This window comes from Penicillium expansum (genome assembly GCF_000769745.1).
Source record: "Penicillium expansum strain MD-8 chromosome Unknown contig312, whole genome shotgun sequence".
Lineage (NCBI taxonomy): Eukaryota > Fungi > Ascomycota > Eurotiomycetes > Eurotiales > Aspergillaceae > Penicillium > Penicillium expansum.
This window is the reverse complement of record NW_015971265.1, coordinates 143,822-164,666: the sequence shown is the minus strand read 5'-3', so window position 1 is coordinate 164,666 and position 20,845 is coordinate 143,822. Positions and strand designations below refer to the sequence as shown.

General features: G+C 49.6%; 9 protein-coding genes across 9 annotated transcripts; 6 read left to right on the top strand and 3 right to left on the bottom strand.

The window, feature by feature from the left end:
- Window positions 1–149: 149 nt before the first annotated feature.
- On the bottom strand, window positions 150–4,314 carry PEX2_091640 (uncharacterized protein; the record flags this gene model as incomplete). The annotated part of the gene is made up of 4 exons (XM_016746434.1): window positions 150–1,773; window positions 2,206–2,233; window positions 2,287–4,039; window positions 4,105–4,314. 4 exons carry the CDS (start codon window positions 4,312–4,314, stop codon window positions 150–152), a joined length of 3,615 nt encoding a protein of 1,204 aa, XP_016600150.1.
- A 1,079-nt stretch (window positions 4,315–5,393) lies between these two features.
- Window positions 5,394–5,651, top strand: PEX2_091630 (uncharacterized protein; the record flags this gene model as incomplete). Its single annotated transcript, XM_016746433.1, has 2 exons — window positions 5,394–5,532; window positions 5,581–5,651. 2 exons carry the CDS (start codon window positions 5,394–5,396, stop codon window positions 5,649–5,651), a joined length of 210 nt encoding a protein of 69 aa, XP_016600149.1.
- A 365-nt stretch (window positions 5,652–6,016) lies between these two features.
- PEX2_091620 (ssDNA endodeoxyribonuclease RAD1) lies at window positions 6,017–9,252 on the top strand (the record flags this gene model as incomplete). Its single annotated transcript, XM_016746432.1, has 7 exons — window positions 6,017–6,064; window positions 6,114–6,291; window positions 6,358–6,445; window positions 6,498–6,568; window positions 6,617–7,145; window positions 7,195–8,290; window positions 8,341–9,252. 7 exons carry the CDS (start codon window positions 6,017–6,019, stop codon window positions 9,250–9,252), a joined length of 2,922 nt encoding a protein of 973 aa, XP_016600148.1.
- Window positions 9,253–9,682: 430 nt separating this feature from the next.
- Window positions 9,683–11,954, top strand: PEX2_091610 (Interphotoreceptor retinol-binding; the record flags this gene model as incomplete). Its single annotated transcript, XM_016746431.1, has 6 exons — window positions 9,683–9,809; window positions 9,856–9,990; window positions 10,048–10,302; window positions 10,351–10,477; window positions 10,527–11,385; window positions 11,454–11,954. 6 exons carry the CDS (start codon window positions 9,683–9,685, stop codon window positions 11,952–11,954), a joined length of 2,004 nt encoding a protein of 667 aa, XP_016600147.1.
- Window positions 11,955–12,740: 786 nt separating this feature from the next.
- PEX2_091600 (translation initiation complex factor eIF1A) lies at window positions 12,741–13,372 on the bottom strand (the record flags this gene model as incomplete). The annotated part of the gene is made up of 2 exons (XM_016746430.1): window positions 12,741–13,169; window positions 13,352–13,372. 2 exons carry the CDS (start codon window positions 13,370–13,372, stop codon window positions 12,741–12,743), a joined length of 450 nt encoding a protein of 149 aa, XP_016600146.1.
- Window positions 13,373–14,112: 740 nt separating this feature from the next.
- Window positions 14,113–14,556, top strand: PEX2_091590 (uncharacterized protein; the record flags this gene model as incomplete). The annotated part of the gene is made up of 1 exon (XM_016746429.1): window positions 14,113–14,556. One exon carries the CDS (start codon window positions 14,113–14,115, stop codon window positions 14,554–14,556), a length of 444 nt encoding a protein of 147 aa, XP_016600145.1.
- A 425-nt stretch (window positions 14,557–14,981) lies between these two features.
- On the top strand, window positions 14,982–16,362 carry PEX2_091580 (putative chitin biosynthesis protein (Chs5); the record flags this gene model as incomplete). Its single annotated transcript, XM_016746428.1, has 2 exons — window positions 14,982–15,053; window positions 15,166–16,362. 2 exons carry the CDS (start codon window positions 14,982–14,984, stop codon window positions 16,360–16,362), a joined length of 1,269 nt encoding a protein of 422 aa, XP_016600144.1.
- A 555-nt stretch (window positions 16,363–16,917) lies between these two features.
- PEX2_091570 (putative aspartate transaminase) lies at window positions 16,918–18,279 on the bottom strand (the record flags this gene model as incomplete). Its single annotated transcript, XM_016746427.1, has 3 exons — window positions 16,918–16,982; window positions 17,036–17,141; window positions 17,200–18,279. The coding sequence occupies 3 exons, from the start codon at window positions 18,277–18,279 to the stop codon at window positions 16,918–16,920; spliced, it is 1,251 nt and encodes a 416-aa protein (XP_016600143.1).
- Window positions 18,280–19,390: 1,111 nt separating this feature from the next.
- PEX2_091560 (alpha/beta hydrolase) lies at window positions 19,391–20,633 on the top strand (the record flags this gene model as incomplete). Its single annotated transcript, XM_016746426.1, has 3 exons — window positions 19,391–19,924; window positions 19,986–20,303; window positions 20,352–20,633. 3 exons carry the CDS (start codon window positions 19,391–19,393, stop codon window positions 20,631–20,633), a joined length of 1,134 nt encoding a protein of 377 aa, XP_016600142.1.
- Between the last annotated feature and the right edge of the window lie 212 nt (window positions 20,634–20,845).

Here is a 20,845-nt window from a genome sequence, read left to right as displayed (position 1 = left end):
GATACGCTTTTTTCCGTTTCCCGGAATAATGTTGGCCCGAGAATTTAGTATACAAGCACCTACTATAAAAACGCCGCTTGCTGTTTCTCAAATGTCTTTGATTCTGATATTTGGAATAGTGATCTTATCTATGTACTGCTACTTACTGCCTAAGTAAAAGCAGTTCCTTCTCGGCTCAGTGCCCAGTCAACTAAGGCATCGCCCTTCTCCTTCTCCATTATCTCCTCTTTGCATTGAATCACCCAGATCAAGTGTGCCTCTATCGCCTCGTAGTTGTTGAACCATAGCTCATCCCAGGAGTTGTGTTCGAAATAAATTCGATTCTTGGGGTCTAGGTTCTCCCACACAGTGACCCACTCCCGAAAGCCCAGCTTCAACGTCAAGATATCGTCGAGGCTAATCTTGAGATAATCGTGATCTTTCTGAACCTTTGCAGCAACAAATTGAGCGTCCAAGACGACATTTCTAACCTCAATCATGTCAGTTAGCAGCTCAGCCCGCCAGTATCGCCTTAACAGCCTCTCCCAGCCACCCAAAAGCAGATATCCCAGGCGCCCTCTCTCGTTATCCAAACAGCAGTCCAACCATTTCACAAGTACTTCACGAAGCTTTTCGCGTCCCTTGCCTTTAGAAAAACAATAGTTACAGGATAATTCATCAATAAACTTTCCGGTGATCTCGGTTTCGTCCCAGTTTTTGAACACCGAGATAGAGTCGGTAGTAGGCGTCCAGTGTTGGAAACCAGCACCAAGACGGAACGCACGCAGTTCCTGCCAGCGCGAACATCCTGGGCATCGCACCATATACATAGTCCAGAGAGAATCAAAAACGTTGTTGCGATACACGCATTGAACAGGGGCATTCGCGGTCGGGCGCACATTTTTCATTATGACGGAAAACCCTGGGAAAGATCGGTCCAAAGCACTGGGAAATGGCAGAAGACGGCTTGGCATTATGGGTACCTTGTCTGTGCCTCGCTGCACAATAGATAAGAGTTCACCGCGCCGGAAACGACATTCATTACACTTGCGCAAGTGCCGCTTAAAGCCGCATCGCTCTCTCTCAATGAGGCGTGCTTCATGGTCAAGAAGAACCTGCTCTTCCTCTTGTGTGATACTGCAATATTGGTCTAGACTAAAGCCCTGGAATGTGATCATCCCGCTGTCCTGAAAGCTGGCCAATCTTTCAGCCCTGTTGCGCATAGGACGGTCCGGTCTCAATGTGTTACACTTGGAAGCGAGATCATATCGACGCCGTATTTTCCGGTCCTCATCCCGGTAGTTGGATTGTTGTTTGTGTAAATGGTACTGTTTGCGGAGTTTCCCATCTATTGTTGGCTCCCAGCTCGTGTAGGGAGTCGCTGCTGGAGACCCTGGTAATGGCTTGCGGTATTGCAGTCGTAGGATGTAATGATTGTCAAAGGCTGTGTGTGGAAGCATATGCAGACAGATACTACAGGCCCAACGCACAGAATGCCATTCTTTGGACGTGAAGTCGGGGTCGATGTGGTTGTCCTTCGATCGAAAGATGGGCGTGACTCCTCCAACTTCTTCTCGGCATTCAAGTTCAAGCAACCTCTCCAGTATATGGATTCGTTGTGGTTGAACCACTGTGCGGAATTTGGAGCTGGTTTGGCTGATGGATATAAGGCCAATAGGGTCCAAGAGACGGAAGATAGAGCACAGAATTTCAACAGGCAAAGACCCAAGAGATGGAGTATCAGGCTTCATCCCGGATGAGACGCGGTGTTTTTTTTTGAAGCGAAACTCAAAACTGGTGGTTATAATATAGGAAGGAGAGAGACAAGAGACGGACCAGGCTTTACTTTGTATGCAGTCTTAGAGATAATAGTAAGCGTTACGGTTTATGCCTAGATGATTTACTATTTGTGGCGGTGTAAGCTAAACTCCACTTGGCCATAGCCTTGGAGGCATGTGCATGCAGGCCGTATTGGACTAAGAAAGATAATTTTTAAAAAAAAAGTGACATCTACTTCCTCGTACTGAGACTATCTCTCACACCCACCGCATCTACCATTAAAAGCTATATACAAAGTGCATTGCCCCTCTTTCGTTAACACTTGAAACCAAACTTTTAGGCAAAACGCTGGACCAAGAAACAGAGTGCTCAATGCTCGCAAGAATGCGCAAAAGCCATTGGTATCTTGAAATACTTGAACAATCCCACCGAAAACTAACCGCTCACCAATCGTCGTCGTTGTCTTTCTCGTCATCTACAAACATAATTAGCAAATAGATCCGCGGTTATATGTTGGAATTGACATACCGCTTCCGCTGACTCTCTGTTTTCGCTTGTTGAGAGCATCTTGTAATGCGCCGGCCAAACCACCTTGCGGGGCGCCTCCTTGATTGGGGCCTGTAGCCGAGGACTCGTTGGCTCCACCAGGTACCATGGCTTTACTTCGATCTTTCTTTTCCGTTTCCTTGACCTTGCGCAAGCCACCGCCTCCATGGCCACCAGAAGCTCGGATGGATGCTAGCAGATCGGTGTGCCCACCGGCGGGTTTTGGCAAAGGTGGCGCAGCACCCCCAGGGGGTGGAGGCGGGGGAGGAGCACCACCTCCAGGGGCCCCAGGCGGCGGAGGAGGCGGTGGTGGTCCACCCGGTGCGCCCGAAACAGGTGCCGGAGGAGGTGGAGGTGGAGGCATTGAAGGGCCACCCCGGCCCGGAGGCGGAGGGGGCGGGAGGGCACCGGGTGCTCCAGAGCTAGGTGGCGGAGGCGGCGGAGGAGGAGGAGGAGCAACGCTAGGAGAATACGTAGGTACCGAGGGCGGGGCGGGGGGAGGCGGTACTGGTCCTCTCGGTGGTGGTGGAGGAGCTACTACAGGAGAAGATGGTGCAACTAGCACAGGTCGAGGCGGTGGGGGTGGAAGTGGGGGGGAAACAGGGCCTCTGGCGGGTGGAGTGGGAGGTCCAGTTGTAGTAGTCATGGGTGGGACTTTGGGGGGCAGTTGGGGTGCTGCCGGGCTTGCTGTGCGAGGCGGCGGGGGGGGAGGGCCACCTGGTGCAGGGCTTCGGCTGGGGGGCGCCGGGGGCGCAGACACCTTTCGGTCACCAGAGAAAGGCGGCGGTACCCCAAATCTCGATTGACTCGATTGATTATGTTGGCTATCGTCCATCGGTGTCTTTGGTGGCCGCGGGGGCGGCGGAGGCCCAGGCCCAGCATTGACGTTGGAAATTGCGCGTGGACGCCGCGGGGGTATAGGGCCGGCGGGCTCTGCGAATTTTCCTGCGTCTGCAAACGGAGGCGGCGCATTGAACCTTCGCGCAGGTGGAGATGGCTCACGAGGGGGGAGGGAAACGGGTTCCTCTGGAGCTTCAGAACGTGTTTTCCGTGATGGCGGCGGCGGCGGAGGTCCCCGTCTGCTTGCCGTGCTAGAACCTGTGTCTTGAGGACTGATCGAGGTTATTTTCGGAGCGGGAGGTGCAGAAGGTGGCGGTGGAGGAGCGGCCTTTGGCTTATTCTGGTCCTCAGCGGGAGCAGCCTCGGCCGCCGCCGCCTGTTTCTGGTCAATCCAAGCTTTGATAAATTCGGAATTCTCGGCGATTTGGTCTTCGGTGATTCCCATCCCCTTAAGCTCATCCAGCAGTCCTTTCCAAGATGGGTCACTCGTGTCAAATGGCAAATCTGGCTTGGCTGGTGGCACGCTTGGGGACAGCGTCGGAGGTGGAGGAGCAACCTGTATTGAGGGCGCAGGTGCTGTCGGGTGTGGTGCACTCGGAGCTGCGCTCGAACGATGCAACAAGCTGCCAAACAAAGACCGTCCTATTTTACCATTGGTAACAGGAGCAGGTCCCTGGCCTCGAGTAGATGCAAAAGGAGTCTTGGTGGTTTCTTTACTTGCATGTTTCTCGCGCTCATGCACCTTCTTGATAAAGGTCTTGGCTTCCTTCTCGTCGACAAAGGACAGGCCGGCGGGGCAAGTTTCGAGCTCAAATGTATGAAAGAAGGTTCGGTCCTGGTTGTAAGCGAAGTTGTCATAGATCTCCTGGTCCCAGATTACGCCCCTGCCAGCGGGCTGCATAAAGCAACGCATTGTCAGCACTTCTACTCTTATCTCCAACACCAGTATGGACCGCTTACCGAGACATCGACTATTTTAAGCCAAAAAGTCCTTCCAACAAGGTCATTGCAGAGGACAACAGCCCCTTGAATTCCGGTATATGTCCATTTCTGTCCATCCGGGTAGGCGACGTAGAGTCGCGCGACAGCTACGGCGAGGATCTTGTTGGCGGGTTTGGGGACATTCCGCTTAACAGTTTCCTTGTCGGTATCACTGAGGATGGAGGGCATGGTGAATAGAGGTGGTCCCCCAATAAATGGAGAGGGGAAAGGTGATAGTTCGAAGGGTGGTTACGTGAGTAGAGCACACATTGCAGCCGGGCGGGTATCTTCGAATGATGGAGTAGCGCCCTCAACACACCGACTAATACGGCAGTAGTAGAAGGTACAGGGTTTCTTTATGACTGTAGATTCGAAGGCCGAAGTGTTAAAGAGGAGCCGACCGGCGGTTGCCTTGGGAGTTGGAGAGGGTGAACCGGAGGTGAGAAGGAGTAGGCGGGGCGGATCCAATATACACCGGAGTGACCTAGGCCTACCGCAGCACCGCCATACCGGCACGTGGTACTTTTCTTGTACTATTTAAGTGTGGCTAAGCACTACCTAGGTACATATATGTACTTGCTTAGTATTTTTTTTTTTTCTGTGTGACATTTTGATGTCTACCATTTTAAAAATATTAATTGATAAAATATGATTGACGAGGAATGAGGAATGCGGTTTAGCGGTTTAGCGTGCCTATTTCCAATATGTTCTATATCACACAAGCATTAACATTCGAAGATGACCTCACTTCATTTCTAGACTGTGTGACATGACCCAGGTGATCACGGCTTAGCTTAGTAGCTAAATTGGATATTCAAATGTGTCAAGTACTTGTATTGTTTCGACTAGTAAGACTTACCTATCTTGACTATATAACATATAGATCATGTTTGTCGCAACTGGGTAGAATGCAAATCAAATGCACTATCCTGATTTGCATTTTAATCAAGTCACAGCTACTCTACGACATGCCCCCAACCCATTAAAAATAACCAATGAATTATAGATACCATTAGATTTGCAATTTGTTCTTGTTTCTTATAGAAGTGAATATGTTTAGGCAACTTCTATCTTGCTATTCGTTGCAATCCGACCACCGACGTCATCCCGCTTGCGATCTATATAAATCAGACATGCAACCAACCTTCAAGACCTGCTTCTTCAACTCATCATCAACAAATCACCAGATTTATTTGAGCTATCTACAGTGAAGAAGAGCTAGTACCAGCTAGTGACAACTTTACAAGAAACTATTCTATATCTTCAAAATGCCGGTCATCCCCGAGTCGTCGGACTTCCCATCTGTGCTCCAAAAGGGAGGCAATGAGGCTGAGAAGAAACCGGGGCAACAGCCCCAGAAAGCGAAAGCAACGGACTTCTTGTCGAAGGGACCTCAGATTCCAGACAGTAAGTTGACCACCAGGCCTACGCAGGCCCGCAACTGACACTTTGTAGATATGCCTCCCAAGGCTTCGAAAGAGGAGCTCGAGGCACGCGCAAAGGAACTGAACAAGTCGTCCAAGTGAGAGATCATTGGCCAACAAATCTTCATCTATCTGTACTTAATCCAATAACAACTTCTGTCATTCCAGGCCACTTACCCTTGTCGATTGTCTATGGCGGGTCATTACCCAAACTAGGTCTAGTATACAACGTACGGAGTGTAGCTCCCTGATAATTACAAAAATCACTAGACAAGAAATAGAATAAGCGCAATTTTTGTGGAATTCGGCTTTTTTTTCAAAGGCTACGTCTACTCCCAACCAAGGACGTCCTAAAGCCAGGTTAATCCATCGATCGATTCATTACGTCATACATAGTAGCGCACGTGATCACGCGACATCTCACTGACTGGACCCCTCACTCCTCAACGCGTTAGGAAGTGCTCCCAATGCCTCCAGAACGGTCTAATGTGCCGGTGAAGCTGTCTCTGCCACTGGTAAATACTCCATCAACCCGGCGCAGGCTTGCCACTAACCCCCATTCAGCAATACCAGCAGGAAATCTTCACTGAACTACGCGCCGAAGATGAGCTAGTCATACTTGCACGAGGCCTGGGACTTCTACACCTAATAACAAACCTCCTCCATTTTTACGATGCGGCGGGAAACAATCTGGTTCTGGTGGTGGGTGCAGATGAACGCGAGAATGAATGGATCGGAGAGGGTATGTGGATTGGTTTCCATTTCAGCTCAGACGCTAGTGTTGGAAGCTGATGGATCCTGAAACCAGCGTTGGCGGAACATTATGCTACCAGCAAGTCGCCTCTTGCTAGGGGGTTGAAGGTGATCAACACCGAAAAAGCTACGGTGCCGATGCGGTGGGTTTCGCGTTTCCGCCATGTCGATTGCGGTATATTGACAAATTGCTAGGGAGAGAATATATGCTGAAGGGGGTATTCTGAGTGTAACCTCCAGGATATTAGTTGTGGACTTGCTATCGAGTATGTATGTCTAGTAGAATGGCTTAAGACACTCACTGATCTTTCCAGAACTTCTTGATCCCGAGAAAGTCACTGGGATGGTCATTTTGCATGCTGATAAGGTTTTGGCGACGTCCCTCGAAGCATTCATTGTCCGGGTCTACCGGCAATCGAACAAGCTCGGCTTCTTGAAAGCATTCTCAGACTCTCCGGAACCATTCACTACGGGCTTTGCCCCGCTGGCTAATATGCTGCGGAACCTTTTCCTACGCAAGGCATCACTATGGCCTAGATTCCATGTTTCTGTTGCTGAGTCCCTAGAAGGAAATCGCAAGGCAGAAGTGATCGAGTTGGAAGTTCCTATGAGCGACAAAATGAGGGAAATTCAGAATGCTGTTCTGGAATGTGTAGAGATCAGTATCACTGAACTCAGGAAAAGCAACAACGGGCTGGATATGGAAGAGTGGACATTAGACAGTGCTTTGCACAAAAATTTTGATATGATCATCAGACGTCAACTAGACCCAATCTGGCATCGTGTGAGCTTTAGAACAAAACAAATCGTCAGCGATTTGACAGTTCTACGAGCAGTCCTTCAGTGTGTCTCCCACATGTCTTTCCATTCCTCTATACTAACAGCTCTGCAGTGCTTTACTCAGCTATGATGCGGTATCCTTTGTTAAATACCTTGATACTATCGTGTCCACGCATGCTCCACCTCCCGGCTCCAACAGACATAATTACTCTCCGTGGCTTTTCCTTGATGCTGCCCATGTTCTTTTCCAGACAGCTAAATCGCGAGTCTACGAAGGCAAATTGAACAACGAACTAACCCGCCTTTCATCTTCAACTACATTTTCTTCTGAGTTGAACCCAGCTCTAGAGGAACTGCCAAAATGGAGTGTCCTATCAGAGATCCTTGCAGAAATCGAACACGATGCTTACCTCCATCCTGCGAGAATGGATCAATCGAATAGCACCATATTGATTATGTGTAGCGATCAACGAATATGCCGGCAGCTTCGCGAGTATATTGGCACTATGTATTCCAAAATTGCTCAGGGGTCCGAATCCAAAGAAGATGATGAGTCTAGCGAAGACAAGCCTTCTGCGGAGCTTATGATGCGGCGTCGGCTGCGAGACTACCTCAATTGGAAGAGGTCTTTCTCAAATGTCAACAAAAATTTGTCCCAGTCAGGAGAGGACGACAGATCTGGAACGCCTTCCGAGTCATCAGCGGCCCGGAGTGCACACCAAGGACGACCTCCCCCAAACAAACGTCGCCGAGTACGCGGTGGCGGTGCAGTCACCTCGGCTGCAGGTCGTGTGCCAAATAGCAGCGTCCAAACCGAAGTTGAATTGCCCGGTCAGGTTGTCAGCTTGCTAAGCGAGATTGAGCCTACCGAAGTGGAAGAAATGCAGAAAGAGGAAGTCATTGTCGATGAACTGGAGGATATGGAAGATTTCTACGAATTGTATGATATGAACGATCTGGTCATGATACACCCTTACGACGGTGACATGGATGAACATATACTTGAGGAAGCGCGTCCGCGATACATTATCATGTACGAACCCGATCCCGCATTCATTCGAAGGGTTGAGGTGTATCGCAGTTCTCATTCGGGGCGAAACGTGAAGGTTTACTTCATGTATTATGGTGGCTCTGTCGAGGAACAGCGGTATCTGAGTGCTGTCCGACGAGAGAAAGACTCATTCACAAAGCTAATCAAAGAGAAGGGGGTAAGCTACCCAGCCACACACTTCAAATTTCCAGCTGACGTTATTTTCAGAACATGGCAGTCACCTTGACGCATGATAAAAAGGATGAAGACCCCCAGGAACAATTCCTCCGAACAGTCAACACTCGTATTGCTGGAGGAGGACGACTGGCAGCTACAGCATCTCCTCCTCGGGTTGTAGTTGATGTGCGGGAATTCCGAAGTGCCCTACCATCTCTGTTACATGGAAACAACATGATTGTGATTCCCTGTCAGCTCACCGTGGGTGACTACATTCTCACTCCAGACATTTGTGTCGAAAGAAAATCGATCCGTGATCTCATAAGCTCGCTCAAAAACGGCCGCCTCTACAACCAGGCCGAGACCATGATCCAGTATTACAAGAGCCCGTTACTATTGATCGAGTTTGATCAAAACAAATCTTTCACTTTTGATGCATTCGCCTCCGTTCCAACAGGGCCGACATTCATGACAGACTACGGTTTCTCCTCTTCCGGCACTGCAACTAGCACTACCAGCAGCTCGCTTGCCAATCCGTCCAACCCAAAGTCTGCTCAGCATCTACTTGTACTCCTCACTCTCGCCTTCCCACGCCTAAAGATCGTCTGGTCTTCATCCCCTTACCAGACAGCAGAGATTTTTGCAGAGCTCAAAAAGAACGCCCAGGAGCCCGATCCACTCCGCGCGGTTCAGCTAGGCCTTGATATTGATATAACTAATTCGTCTGGCTCTGCCAACCCCATGGCTGCCGCTGGGATTGAGCACCGTACTTTCAATCTTCTTCCACAAGATATGCTGCGAGCTGTTCCGGGTGTTACACCCCAGGCTCTAGAGCGGTTAATTATCGAAACGGACAATATTAGTGATATCGCCAACATGGATGTCGAGCAGCTGGATCCACTGGTTGGCAAAGAATCTGCACGTAAGATCGTTGCTTTTTTCCAGAAAAGCGTATTTGATTAATGGGGAATATTCGAGCTGGAGTCTTCAATACATTCTTACTCCAATCATAATTTCGATACAAATAATAAGTTCACAAAAAGGCTGCCCAAGTGTGTACATCAACAAATGCGGTAACGTGTAGCAAATACAACTACATCATCCCACATGTGCATCACATCTTCGTATTTCCTCCAAATCAGCCAGAAAAGCCAGAAAAAAACAAAATAAAAGTAGTAGGTAACTGAGACATCCGAGTTCTGGACTCTTAATCGATTTGAACCTGGTCTATGTTGTACCCCATAAGAATTCTTTCCGTCTTGGCGACGATCGTGCAGATCAGCTAAAAACAGAACCGTCAACAGCCGAAGCAAGGACCCCTGAGAAAGAGTGGAGATGTGAATCTCTTTGAGGCCAGAAATATTACGATTCCTGACATCTTCAACTTATCACCATGCATCTCAAGACTGTGTTGACTCCGGTCGCTTTGGCGGCTGTTGTCAGTGCTGCCGGGAGTATACGCGATGTTGAGCCGTGTGCTCAGATTAGCAAGTTGGTGGAAGACGCCAATCAAGACCAGAGTATGTCATGGGCTTGAAATCATCGGTCGATAACTAACGGTCGCAGCAAATGCTATTGTGCCTCATGATCTAGCACATCAATGTCTGCTCTCTATGCCCTTTGACTCAGACCGCGCCGTTGATTTCCTGGTTCAGGTTCGCAAGATCCTCGAGTTTCAATCGACTATCGATATTTTGAAGGGTAAGCGATATTATTTCGAATGAGAATCTGTCAAACTAGCTAACTTTGTAATGTTAGATCCCCCGTCGGGGTATACTATGCCCTCCACGGATATCATGGGGGGAATCGATACAATCATGGGCAAGGCCAAGAGCAACAGCTACACAAGCCAATTTGAGATGGACTTGGAAATTAACCACCTTATCAAAACGGCCCATGATGGTCACCTGGCCTTCCAGCTATGCTCACAGTCAATCTTCACCTATCAAATTGATATGCCTCTAGTGTCAATCTCAACAGATGGGCTCGCACTTCCCCAAGTGTACGCTTTAGGTATGTTCGGCTCGATATCTGTATCAAAACATCGAACTAACATGCCAGATGATGCGAAATTGCAGAAGGTCGACCCAGACGGCGTCTCGCCTCTAGTGTCTATCAACGGCACTGACGTGGCTACGTACCTTGAATCATATGCCAATGATCAGAACCTGCAGGATCGCGATGCACAGTAGGTGACCTTCTGCAACTACGGTATTGGACCACACTAACCGTCGCAGGTACAATCGAGTATTCCCAGCGCCAGCCCGGAGTGTCACCAACACTCCTACTAGCGTAAATGGAATCTGGGCTTCCATTGGAGATTGGACTGATGGCGCTCAGCTGTCCCTTAAGTTTGGAAATGGCACTGAAAAGACTATTCAGAAAACAGCCACACCGAGTGAAAAGTTCTTTTCTTATAAAAACGGCACGAGGCTTTACGAGATAGAGTGTCTTCCTCGAGACTTGTCTACGGCTTCGAGCAGCCCATCTGGCGCTGAGGAAGCCTCCTCGGAGATAGTGGGATTCCCCAGCACTACGTGGCGCAACTCAGCTAATTCAATTGCTGGGTATTACTCCAAATTATCAGGGCTGGAGGACACAGCAATCATCTTTTTGCCCACGTTCTCATCCAGTGCCTCAGAAGTCGCTAAGATATCGGTTGAGTTCCTACAAAACAGCACCGAATCTGGAAAGAAGAACGTCTTAATTGACCTCTCATCCAACCCCGGTGGATATATGTCTATTGGCATCGATCTGTCCCGGATCTTCTTCCCCGATGCTGCCCCATACACAGCGACGCGGTTCCGAGCACACGATGCAGCCAAATACCTCACAAAAGCATACTCGCGTGACAACAGCACGGACACAAGCAATGTTTTTGCGTATCGGCAGATGGTTCAGCCTGACCAGCGAACGGACTTCAGCTCATGGGAAGACCTCTATGGGCCACACGAAATTCTAGGGAGCTCTACTTCTAGTCTACTAGCCAACTTCAACTACACCTCCACCTCTTCGGAGAACTTCCCCATCAACGGTTACGGGCCAGTTCCATTGAACCCAAGCAAATCACTCTTTTCGGCAGATGACATTGCTATTGTAAGTGATCGTTTCCCACACAAAAATACAGAAAAGAGAATACAAACTAACACAACCTCCAATGACAGATCACAGACGGCGACTGTGTCTCAACTTGCGCGTTCTTCGTCAAGCTGATGAAACGCCAGGGCGTCCGCACGATCACCTTCGGCGGCCGCCCACAAAAGGCACCCATGCAGGGTGTCGGCGGTGTCAAGGGTGGCCAGTCACTTGGCATCAACTATATCAACGGATATATCGAGCAAGCGAACGGGCTGATTAGAGACTCGGCCAACAGTAGATCACCACTCCTGACATCTGCCGAGTGGAAGGCATTCAATGAGTCCAGCCCGAGCACGACAGCGTCACTTCAGTGGAGTGGCAATTTGAATCTGCGGAATGAGTATGACCCGGAAGATGGTCAGACACCGCTGCAGTTTGTTTATGAGGCCGCTGAATGCCGGCTGTTCTATACGCTGGATAACTATTTGGAACGGGAGACTGTCTGGCAGGCGGCGGCGAAGGCTATGTTTGGGAGTGGACAGTGTGTAGAGGGATCGACTAAGGGAAAGGGTAGTTTGGGTTCTTGATCTGCTTGGCCTTTCAGCAAAATGACACACATAGAAATGCATTGATACATCTAAGATACGGAGTACACCTGGCCTGTACATAACATGAGCTGAATAGGCTGGATGCTTAGTTATGACAATTCACTTGATATTTCTGATTACTTCTTCGAACTGGTCTACGGAGAAAACAGCAAGTATAAAAATGATATTTTCAATTCTCGTGGCCCATTCATGACTCTATCATAAAAGAGCGAAAAGAAAAGCAAGTTGAGGCTGAGCAGAGTGAACACACCGCATACAATGCAATGCAGGAAAACAAGCACACAGGTTCATGATGTGTGCGTAGCAATCATTTTAGTCTCTGTCATGATCCCAAGATATTTGCAAAAAAGACGAAAATGGTATCGAGGATTATCAACCTTGGAAAATCCAAAATCGCCAATGGACAAACACCGAGGGTCCTCTGTTCGATGGCTTCAAGCCCTTAAATGTTGTCGCAGTAGCGCCATAATGGAGGGGTGTCCCTATCCTCATGCAAGCCGAGGTGAGGAGCAGCGTCGTAGGCCGGGGAGGTGATTGATGCTCTTAGTCCGTTCGAACGAATGTACAGAGGGAATCGGATGTCGAAAGTGCCTCGCGTGGCAAGTAGTCAAAGACAGTTTCGGAGCAGATGAGCGACGGCACTGTGCCAACGGCGGCGAGTAGGAGGAGAGGGATTTGGCGAACATGGAGAATACCGAGGGGGGATGTATCCGAGGTATTCTTGCAGGGCAGAGCATCGAACTCTGGGGGTAGCAGGGGATGAGCTTAGAGCTCGTCGACATCGATCTCCTTCTCGTCCTCGCTTTCGCGGTCCTCGTCGAACTCGACGTTGTCATCCAAGCCTTCACCGCCGTAGGTATCGGTCTCGTTGATCTTAGCGTGCTCGGGCAGCTCGCCGTAAGCCTTCAGAGAACGGGCCTCGTCGGCGGTGTACTTCATGATAACATCACCTTTCTCGTCCTGGTAGTCACGGAGCGAGAGAAGAATGATATCACCCTGGTTGATCCAGACCTTCTTGCGGAGCTTGCCACGAATGTGGGCCAGACGCTTCTCGCCATCAAAGCAGAGGGCCTCTAGGCGACCGTTGCCCAGCATCTTGACGACCTGAGCGTACTCCTGGCCCTCCTCCTTGAAGACGAGTTCACGCTTCTCATTGTCGTTCTCGTTCTTGCCGCGACGGCGGTTCTTACCGCCCTATACTTGGTTGTTAGAATGTGTCACATGAAGTAATGTTGGTGGTTTCGCAAAAAAAAACTCTTCCACGAGTCCAAGAAGGCGCCAGCTCGAGGGTTAGGTGGCTACCTTCGAGTGGGCGACGGTGGATGTGGCGATGAAATTATCATCAACAGGAGGGGCTGGATATTTTGCGCGCTTACCTTTCCCTTATTCTTAGGCATATTGGAGTTGTTTGACCTTCACCGGGGTCAAGTGTCTCTGTAGTAGATTTTTTCCTTAGATCAACGAAGATCTGAAGAGGCCTAATCGAGGTTGATTAGGGAAGAGAGAGTGGAAGAAGGAAGGAGGTGGGGGGTTCTGTGCACGGCATTCAAATCTTTTTTGTTATGTAATCAGGCACTGGCTGCCCAGTGCGTCAGCGATTTCGCCCCCGCTTACAGCAGACTTTTTTTTGCCTTGATGCCTGATTTTGGGGTAGATTTGACCGCCTGTATCGGATTGGCAGAAAAAGATGAGGCGAGAAAGAAACAATGTCAAGTCTGGGAGGTTTGCAAGGGCATTTTCGACGAATTCCCTGAAGTCTTGCAATACATGGTCATGTCAGATCTGCCAAGAGACTGAGTATTCATTTCAATTACAGCTGTCTTGGCCTCCGTGTGTCCATCCTGACAAGCAAGCACGAGACTGCTTTATCGACTCATTCTCCGAAGATTCAGCGCCTCCCGAGCACATTCACAATACATTTGTGATACATTTCTTGGTGACTCGATCATATCTCTCTGAACCTGTATCCTGAACGTCCAAAGATCGCTCCGAAGTGCCCATAAGCCCTCACCGGCTCTTTTGAATGAACCTTGTGGTGTTCAATCCGACATGATATCAATGTGCTACGACTCTCCTTATATTTCACAGTCCAAAACAGCATACCTTTACAACCACCATTAGACCTTTTTACCCTATCATGGCGACGAAGTTTGGCACATCCACAAACAGTCTGGTTCTTCGGTATTGGCCCAAATGCAACACCCCCCCTGTTGCCGCACGCTACCTGAATTCCCCTACCCATCCGATCCGGCCCAAAATCGTCGATCTCTGCGGACATCGTGAAAGAAACACATTATGGTGGCGGGTTTCGGTGGCAAACATTCAGCAAAGCAAGCGGGTGGTTCGCTCCTGGTGCGCGCGCAGAGTGCGCATTGCTATTGAGCAGGCTCTGAGGCAGCAAGGATTGGATAAACTTGGGAAACCGCTCGTTTCTGAGTCTCCTTCACAGAGCAAAAAATTGGCAGGCACAATGGAAATCTATGTTCAGCCACCGTGTATAGCACAGGACTTCGAGACAGTCCAGAAGGATGCACATCACCTAATATCCTTGCTTCTGAATCGTGAATCACCGCGGAAATGACCTATTGTCCATGAGCCACACTCAAAGGGTGAAGCCCGGGCAGGTTAGGAACACCATGCGACCCTGTGGGATTTAATGTATATTACCATAACATCTTGTATCATACTAGCAGTCAACTGTTGGACTGTTGCTGTACATCACCAAAGCAATATTGCGATTATAGCGTTTGGGGGAAATCACTTTGCATCTGAGATTTAAATCGTCTCAACTCTTATTCATTCCATTCATTGTACCACCCCATTTAGAAATCATTGTTCGTTGTTGGCTCCGAGGTACAGAAGTAAATAAAGAAGCGCGAGAGTATCTTAGCATTCCGTGTCTCGCTAAGTGCCGATCTGGCGGAATCAACGACCCGGGGTCTAGGCTACGATTCACTTGACAACCACCACCACTCATCTTAAACTTCCCCCTCTTCCATTCTCGCTATGTTGGTTTCCTTGACAGTTGGCAAGGTAGACGCGGGTGTCGCGGTCCTCCTCACCCAAGACAATCGACTCGTAAGCTCAAACCCCTGGGCGCCTACTCCCTAATCCCCAGACATCGACGACTTGCAATTCTACAGAACATCAATATCAAAGAAACACACTTTACTCACAAATATACGCGCAGATTGAATTCCCTTCAGTCCTCCTTCCGAACAACATTAGCTCGGGCAGCATTGTCGATATCACCGTTTCGCGCAACCATGCCGCCGAAGCAGCGAGCGCATCTGCTTTCCAATCCCTTCAGAAGCGAATCTTAAATACATACGGTGTCAAGGCCCCATCGCCACCAATTCTGCGCCTACGAAATGCAACCCAGACCTCGCTCGTTCTCGAGTGGGACCCAATCGACCTAGCCACTGCATCCCTGAAATCGCTCTCCCTCTACCGAAATGGCTCCAAGGCCGGCTCGATACCCCGCCCGCTCGAGACGCGCAGCACGAAAATCAGTGGTCTGGCCATTCATTCCGAGTACTCCTTCCATCTGGTCCTGCGGACCACCGCTGGTACATACCAATCGGAGAAGCTGACGTGTCGCACACACAAAATGACCGACCTGTCCGGTATCACTGTCACAACGGGCGTCCTTGATCCGCAGCAGAAGGAGGCTCTCGGCGCTGCATTGGACCGCATTGGAGGCAAGATGATCGACTCGGTCCGTATCGACACCACTCACTTCGTATGCACGGAAGGACGGGGCGCGCAGTGGGAGAAGGCTGTGGAGATGAACATTCCTGTCGTAGTGCCGGAGTGGGTTGATGCTTGCGAGACAGAGGGGACTATTGCTGGTGTGCGTGGCTACTATCTCAACGCAGACCCCAAGGCCCGTCAACTCGGCGTGATCCACGGCTCATCCCACCAGCGTACGACTTCTACACTTTCGACTGCGACAAGTGCCAACCAGGGAAGACTCAGCGCTCAACCCCAACGGAGCCCTGCGCCAGAGCATATTCCCGAGGAGCCTCCTCTGACTCCATTCCCTGGGGGTGAGACGAGTAGCCAACTTCAGGCGCAGACGCAGACACAAGAGGTTAGATCACAAGATGAGGAAAACGACCTCCCGCCTCCTCCACCCCCGCCCAAAGATGAAGCCGAAGATTTAAATGAGCCTGCTCAGAATGGTGAGGCAAAAGCGGCACCTGTTCCAGAGGCGAAGAACGAGGAACCCGAAGCCGAAGCTGCAGAGGAGAGCAATGAAGAGACAGAGAAAGAGCAAACACTTCCACAGAACAGGCCCGAGGATGAGTCCGAGTCAACAAACCTCGGAGGCGCAAAGGGCAAAGGCAAAGAGAGCGAGGGTGACTTCAATGAAGTTCCTCTCTGAATGGCCCTCTGATGATCTATCCTGCTCTGTCCTTGCTTCGCGGTCAATCTCTTGACATCCCTATCCTGTTTTGTCCCCCTTGTCGACCAGCGTCTACGACTTTATCCAGTACAGTTTTACCTTGTTGTGGTTAGTGGCGTCTCTTCACTTAAGCGGACAAACCATAGGATTCTTACGAACGTGCTCCGACTTTGATTCCTCATTTTTCTTTCTCATGTTTCGTGTTTGCTGTTATATGTACAGTACGCAATTTTCCTAATGCAGCCTTGTTCATTGACCTCATTGATCTGGTATGTCTGGATAAATGTTTGGAGATTACCTAAATGATTATATTGTAGGTAAAGAACACCAAAACTGCACGTGTGGCTATGGTTTTCTAAGTTGGAATTCTATCATGAAACGTCGTAAATCAGATGGGCCCGCCAGATGTAAAGTCAGTAGTAGTCTGCCAAAAAAAAAAAAAACTGCAATCCTTTTTGAGAAACCAAAATGCATATCGAGGCAGCCTAAACAAAATAAAATTCAAAATAAATCCAATTCGGACTCGTTTTGAATTTAGTTCTCGTTGCGAATAACATCGTCAATCGCCTGTGCGACGTAAGCGACGTTCTTTTGGCTCACTGTGCACAATGTCAGCTCATGTTTATGGGTATCCGTGATTGGGGGTCCTTACGGCCACTGATGGATGCTCGGCCTGACTTGAGCAGGTAAATGTGGTATTTGTCCTTCAAGGCGTAAACTTGCTTGGGGGAAAGGCCGGTGTAGGAGAACATGCCGTTCTAAAAAGATAATTAGTACAAAGTATGTTGAACATATAGTAAAATCTAGATAGCTTACCTGCTGGATGATGTGCTCCCAAGTGCCGGGGGTCTGCAGACGGACCAGCTCATTGTACAAAGCCTCACGCATGGCCTTGATGCGCGAGCTCATGACCTGCAAGTCCTGGTGCCAGTCGGCAGTAAGCTCCTCGCTGGTAAGAATCTTCTTGACAATGCTGCAGCCAACACGCGGACCCATGGAGAACTCGCCACGGATCAGGTGGCATAGGTTGTTCACAACGATGTCGCGTATGGCGGTTGAGGCGCGGTTGGTGCAGTAGTGGAACGCACCAACGCGCTGGCCATACAGGCCGAAGTTCTTGGAGAAACTCTGTGCCACACACATCTCCATGTCCGGCTTGTTATTGAAGAAGTAGCGGACGGCCCAAGCGTCCTCCTCAACAGAGCCCGAGGCGAAGCCCTGGTAAGCCGAGTCGAAGAAGGGGAAGAGCTTCTTGCGCTCGCAAAGGTCGGCGATGGCAACCCACTGCTCCTTGTTGGGATCCAGGCCAGTGGGGTTGTGCGCGCAGGCATGCAGCAGCACAACATCGCCCTCCTGTGCCTCGGACTCAAGGGAAGACATCATGCCCTCAAAGTCGAAGGACCGGGTTGCGGCATGGTAGTACGGGTATGTCTTGCGAGGCACGTCGGCCAGCTCCCAAATTGTCTGGTGGTTAGCCCAGGATGGGTTGGATAGCCACACGGTGCCGGGCTTCATGTGGCGGGCAAGGAACAGGGCGCCGAGATGGTTGGCACCGGTACCGGCGACGGTCTGCACGGTACCAATGCGTGCCTTGGCCTCTTCTTCGCCCTGCTTGCCCTCAAATCCGAACATCAGATTCCGCGCAATGCCTAGGAAAGGCACATCGCCCTCGATCGCAGTGTATTCGTGGCGGAAGAGGTCGTCGTCTACCACCAGCTCCTTCTCAGCCTTTTGCACGACAGGAAGGGGCCATGGCTTTCCATCGTCTGTCCGGTAGACACCCACGCCCAAGCTAACCTTCTGCGGGTGGGGATCAACTGCGTAGGCCCCGTTCAGGGCAAAGATCTCGTCCGGAGGCACCGGGGAGACGTCGAGACGGGTGTCAATTTTGCTCATTATGATGTATAGACGGTGCAATTGGAATTCCTGGGATTCTTGGGATGGCTTTTAGGCAAGATATGGCGAGGCCGCGGCGAATATAAGTCTGTAAAGATCAAAACTTAAGGTTGGAATCGCTCGCTGAGTCAACCCGATATCGCCGTCATTTTGCCCCGCGGGAAATCCCGCTTAGGACCGGATATTGGGGTCCATAGCTGCTTGGAAAGAACGCAACTTGCAATGCCTTCATCTGCGTTTAATTCAAAGGAAGAGATAGCCGTCAATAGCCTTCTAGTTTCATCCATGTGCTGGTTGATAAACAGCCTTTGAGATACGTTGTTAACCTCATTTTGGAGGATTAAACTCTGAACATCAGCTTGAAATGTCATCGGAGGTCTGCTGACGCGCTTTGTAAACGTACTGTATTCTCAGGTGAATAATATGAGATTTTCTTGTATGGTACTTCATTCAAGGGGGGGTTGATTATTGCTCGTGGTGTGTTGTTGTTGGAAACTCTTGGACGAGGCGGCTGTGCATAGATATATAGTAAGCGGAGATATACATCGAGACAAAATGACATTTTTCATCCTGACATCTTCTTCCACAATAACATTTGTAAATTGTTTTGTATGGCTCCTATTATCCTTTTTTTTGCTTGTTTCTATTGACATGACAATGTGGAAAAGCCTAACCAACTAGTTATGTTAAGGTGAACACCTAGGAGATATACTTGAACAGGGCAAAACCAAGGATAGTGAGAGGAAAGCCTCACGAGCTAGCCATAACTTGTTAGATCTTGTTCGAGCTATTATTCCAATTCATTCATTTAGATGTATTGATTAACGAGGATAAACTTGAATTCGGGATTCTGTTACACAAATCACTCAGCTTGTACTGTGATACTAAATAGATACCCCGACACGGACATTCCGTGCATACCTACACAAGGGATGGACATAGACCGAAGTTGGTACAAAATATGTATTTATCAAAATGATACTCCGCGATCTGTGCTACGTGGACTTTGTTAGCCTGCTCCAAAATACATCCTCTTCTGTACACCACCCTTTAAATGATACATCTGATAGATCAGGAAGCCCGCATTCATTTTTTTTTGCCAATATCCAGTATGGCCTCTCAAACCGTAGCTGGGAATTCTGCATTGCGTAAGTTTCAGGTTCCAACCGTTGTCCAGCCACTTCACAATAGCATCCCCCTGGAGCTGCTCCCTCGGTATGACCCAATCTACGTCGCATACTATAATGCTTTTAATGCCGGGCGACTGCATACACATGAGATCCCGATCGAAGAGTTCCGCAGGAACCCTGCTCGTTATACTATTTCCTATGGCCGAGCTTCGGGCCCTGATATCTTCCGCATCACAGAACAGAAATGTCCTGTCGATGGCGGTGAAATCACCATACGGATATTTGAACCAGCGCCCCTGCTTGACGACCAGGATCAGCCGAAGAGAAGAGCAGCCTATGTCAACTTCCATGGCGGTGGGTGGGTGTTTGGTGGACTAACCTACGACCACGATTTCTGCAAGCGAGTTGTCCATGGTCTTGACGGGGACCTTGTCGCATTTGACGTGGATTATCGACTAGCCCCCGAACATAAGTATCCTATTCCTGTGAATGATTGTTGGACTGCTTTCAATTGGGTAGGAATCTCCTAGGCCATGACCTTGGATGAGAACTACATGCTGACGAGGAAGCGTCTAGATTCGCTCCCAGAAAGCAACTGAGTTTAATCTGGACCCAGATAGGTTCGCAGTGGGCGGCGCATCAGCTGGAGGCCAGCTTTCGGCCGTCATCAGCCATCTCTGTCGCAATGAAAACATTCCTCTGCGCTTGCAAGTCTTAACCGTGCCGGTGACCGACCTACACCGTGTCTTCACCCCCGAGGGCGAGTTTGACCGCGAATGTTGTCCCTACGAATCATACCGGGAGATGGAGTTTGCGCCAGCGCTACCAGCAGCGCGCATGGCATATTTCCACCGACAATTTTTGGGAGTTCCTCGACCGGCGGATTCTGATGAGGTAAGTTCGGACATGGATTCATTGCAAATGTGATACTCATTTGTCTAGGATTGGAAGATATCGCCCATTTTGGCACCGAACTTCCAGAACCTGGCCCCTGCGTTGGTGTCTACGGCGGAATTGGATCCGCTGCGCGATGAAGGAGAGGCCTACGCAGCTAAGCTCCAAGCTGCTGGGGTATCTGTAGAGATGGACCGAATTGCAGGTGCTCCACATTTAGTCGCTGGACTCGATGGAATTCTGGAGGGAGGTCAGCGATATAACGAAAAGGTGATTACGACAATGAAGCGGCAGCTTCAAGGGATGAGAGTTCACCCCGTAAACAAATAAATACCATAGTATCATACCGGATAATACCAATTATTACCGATTATTACGAGCTCCATTGCCGAACAACCCGTCCCTTTGGTCCTGCCGATACCGGGAAATTTCGGCTGGGGACTCGGAGAGTCGAGTTGACCTCAAATTTGAGACTTTCCTTCAAAGGAGACTCTCGATTTCACTTTCCATAGAAGCTTTAGAAGCTTGGTGTGAGCCTTTGT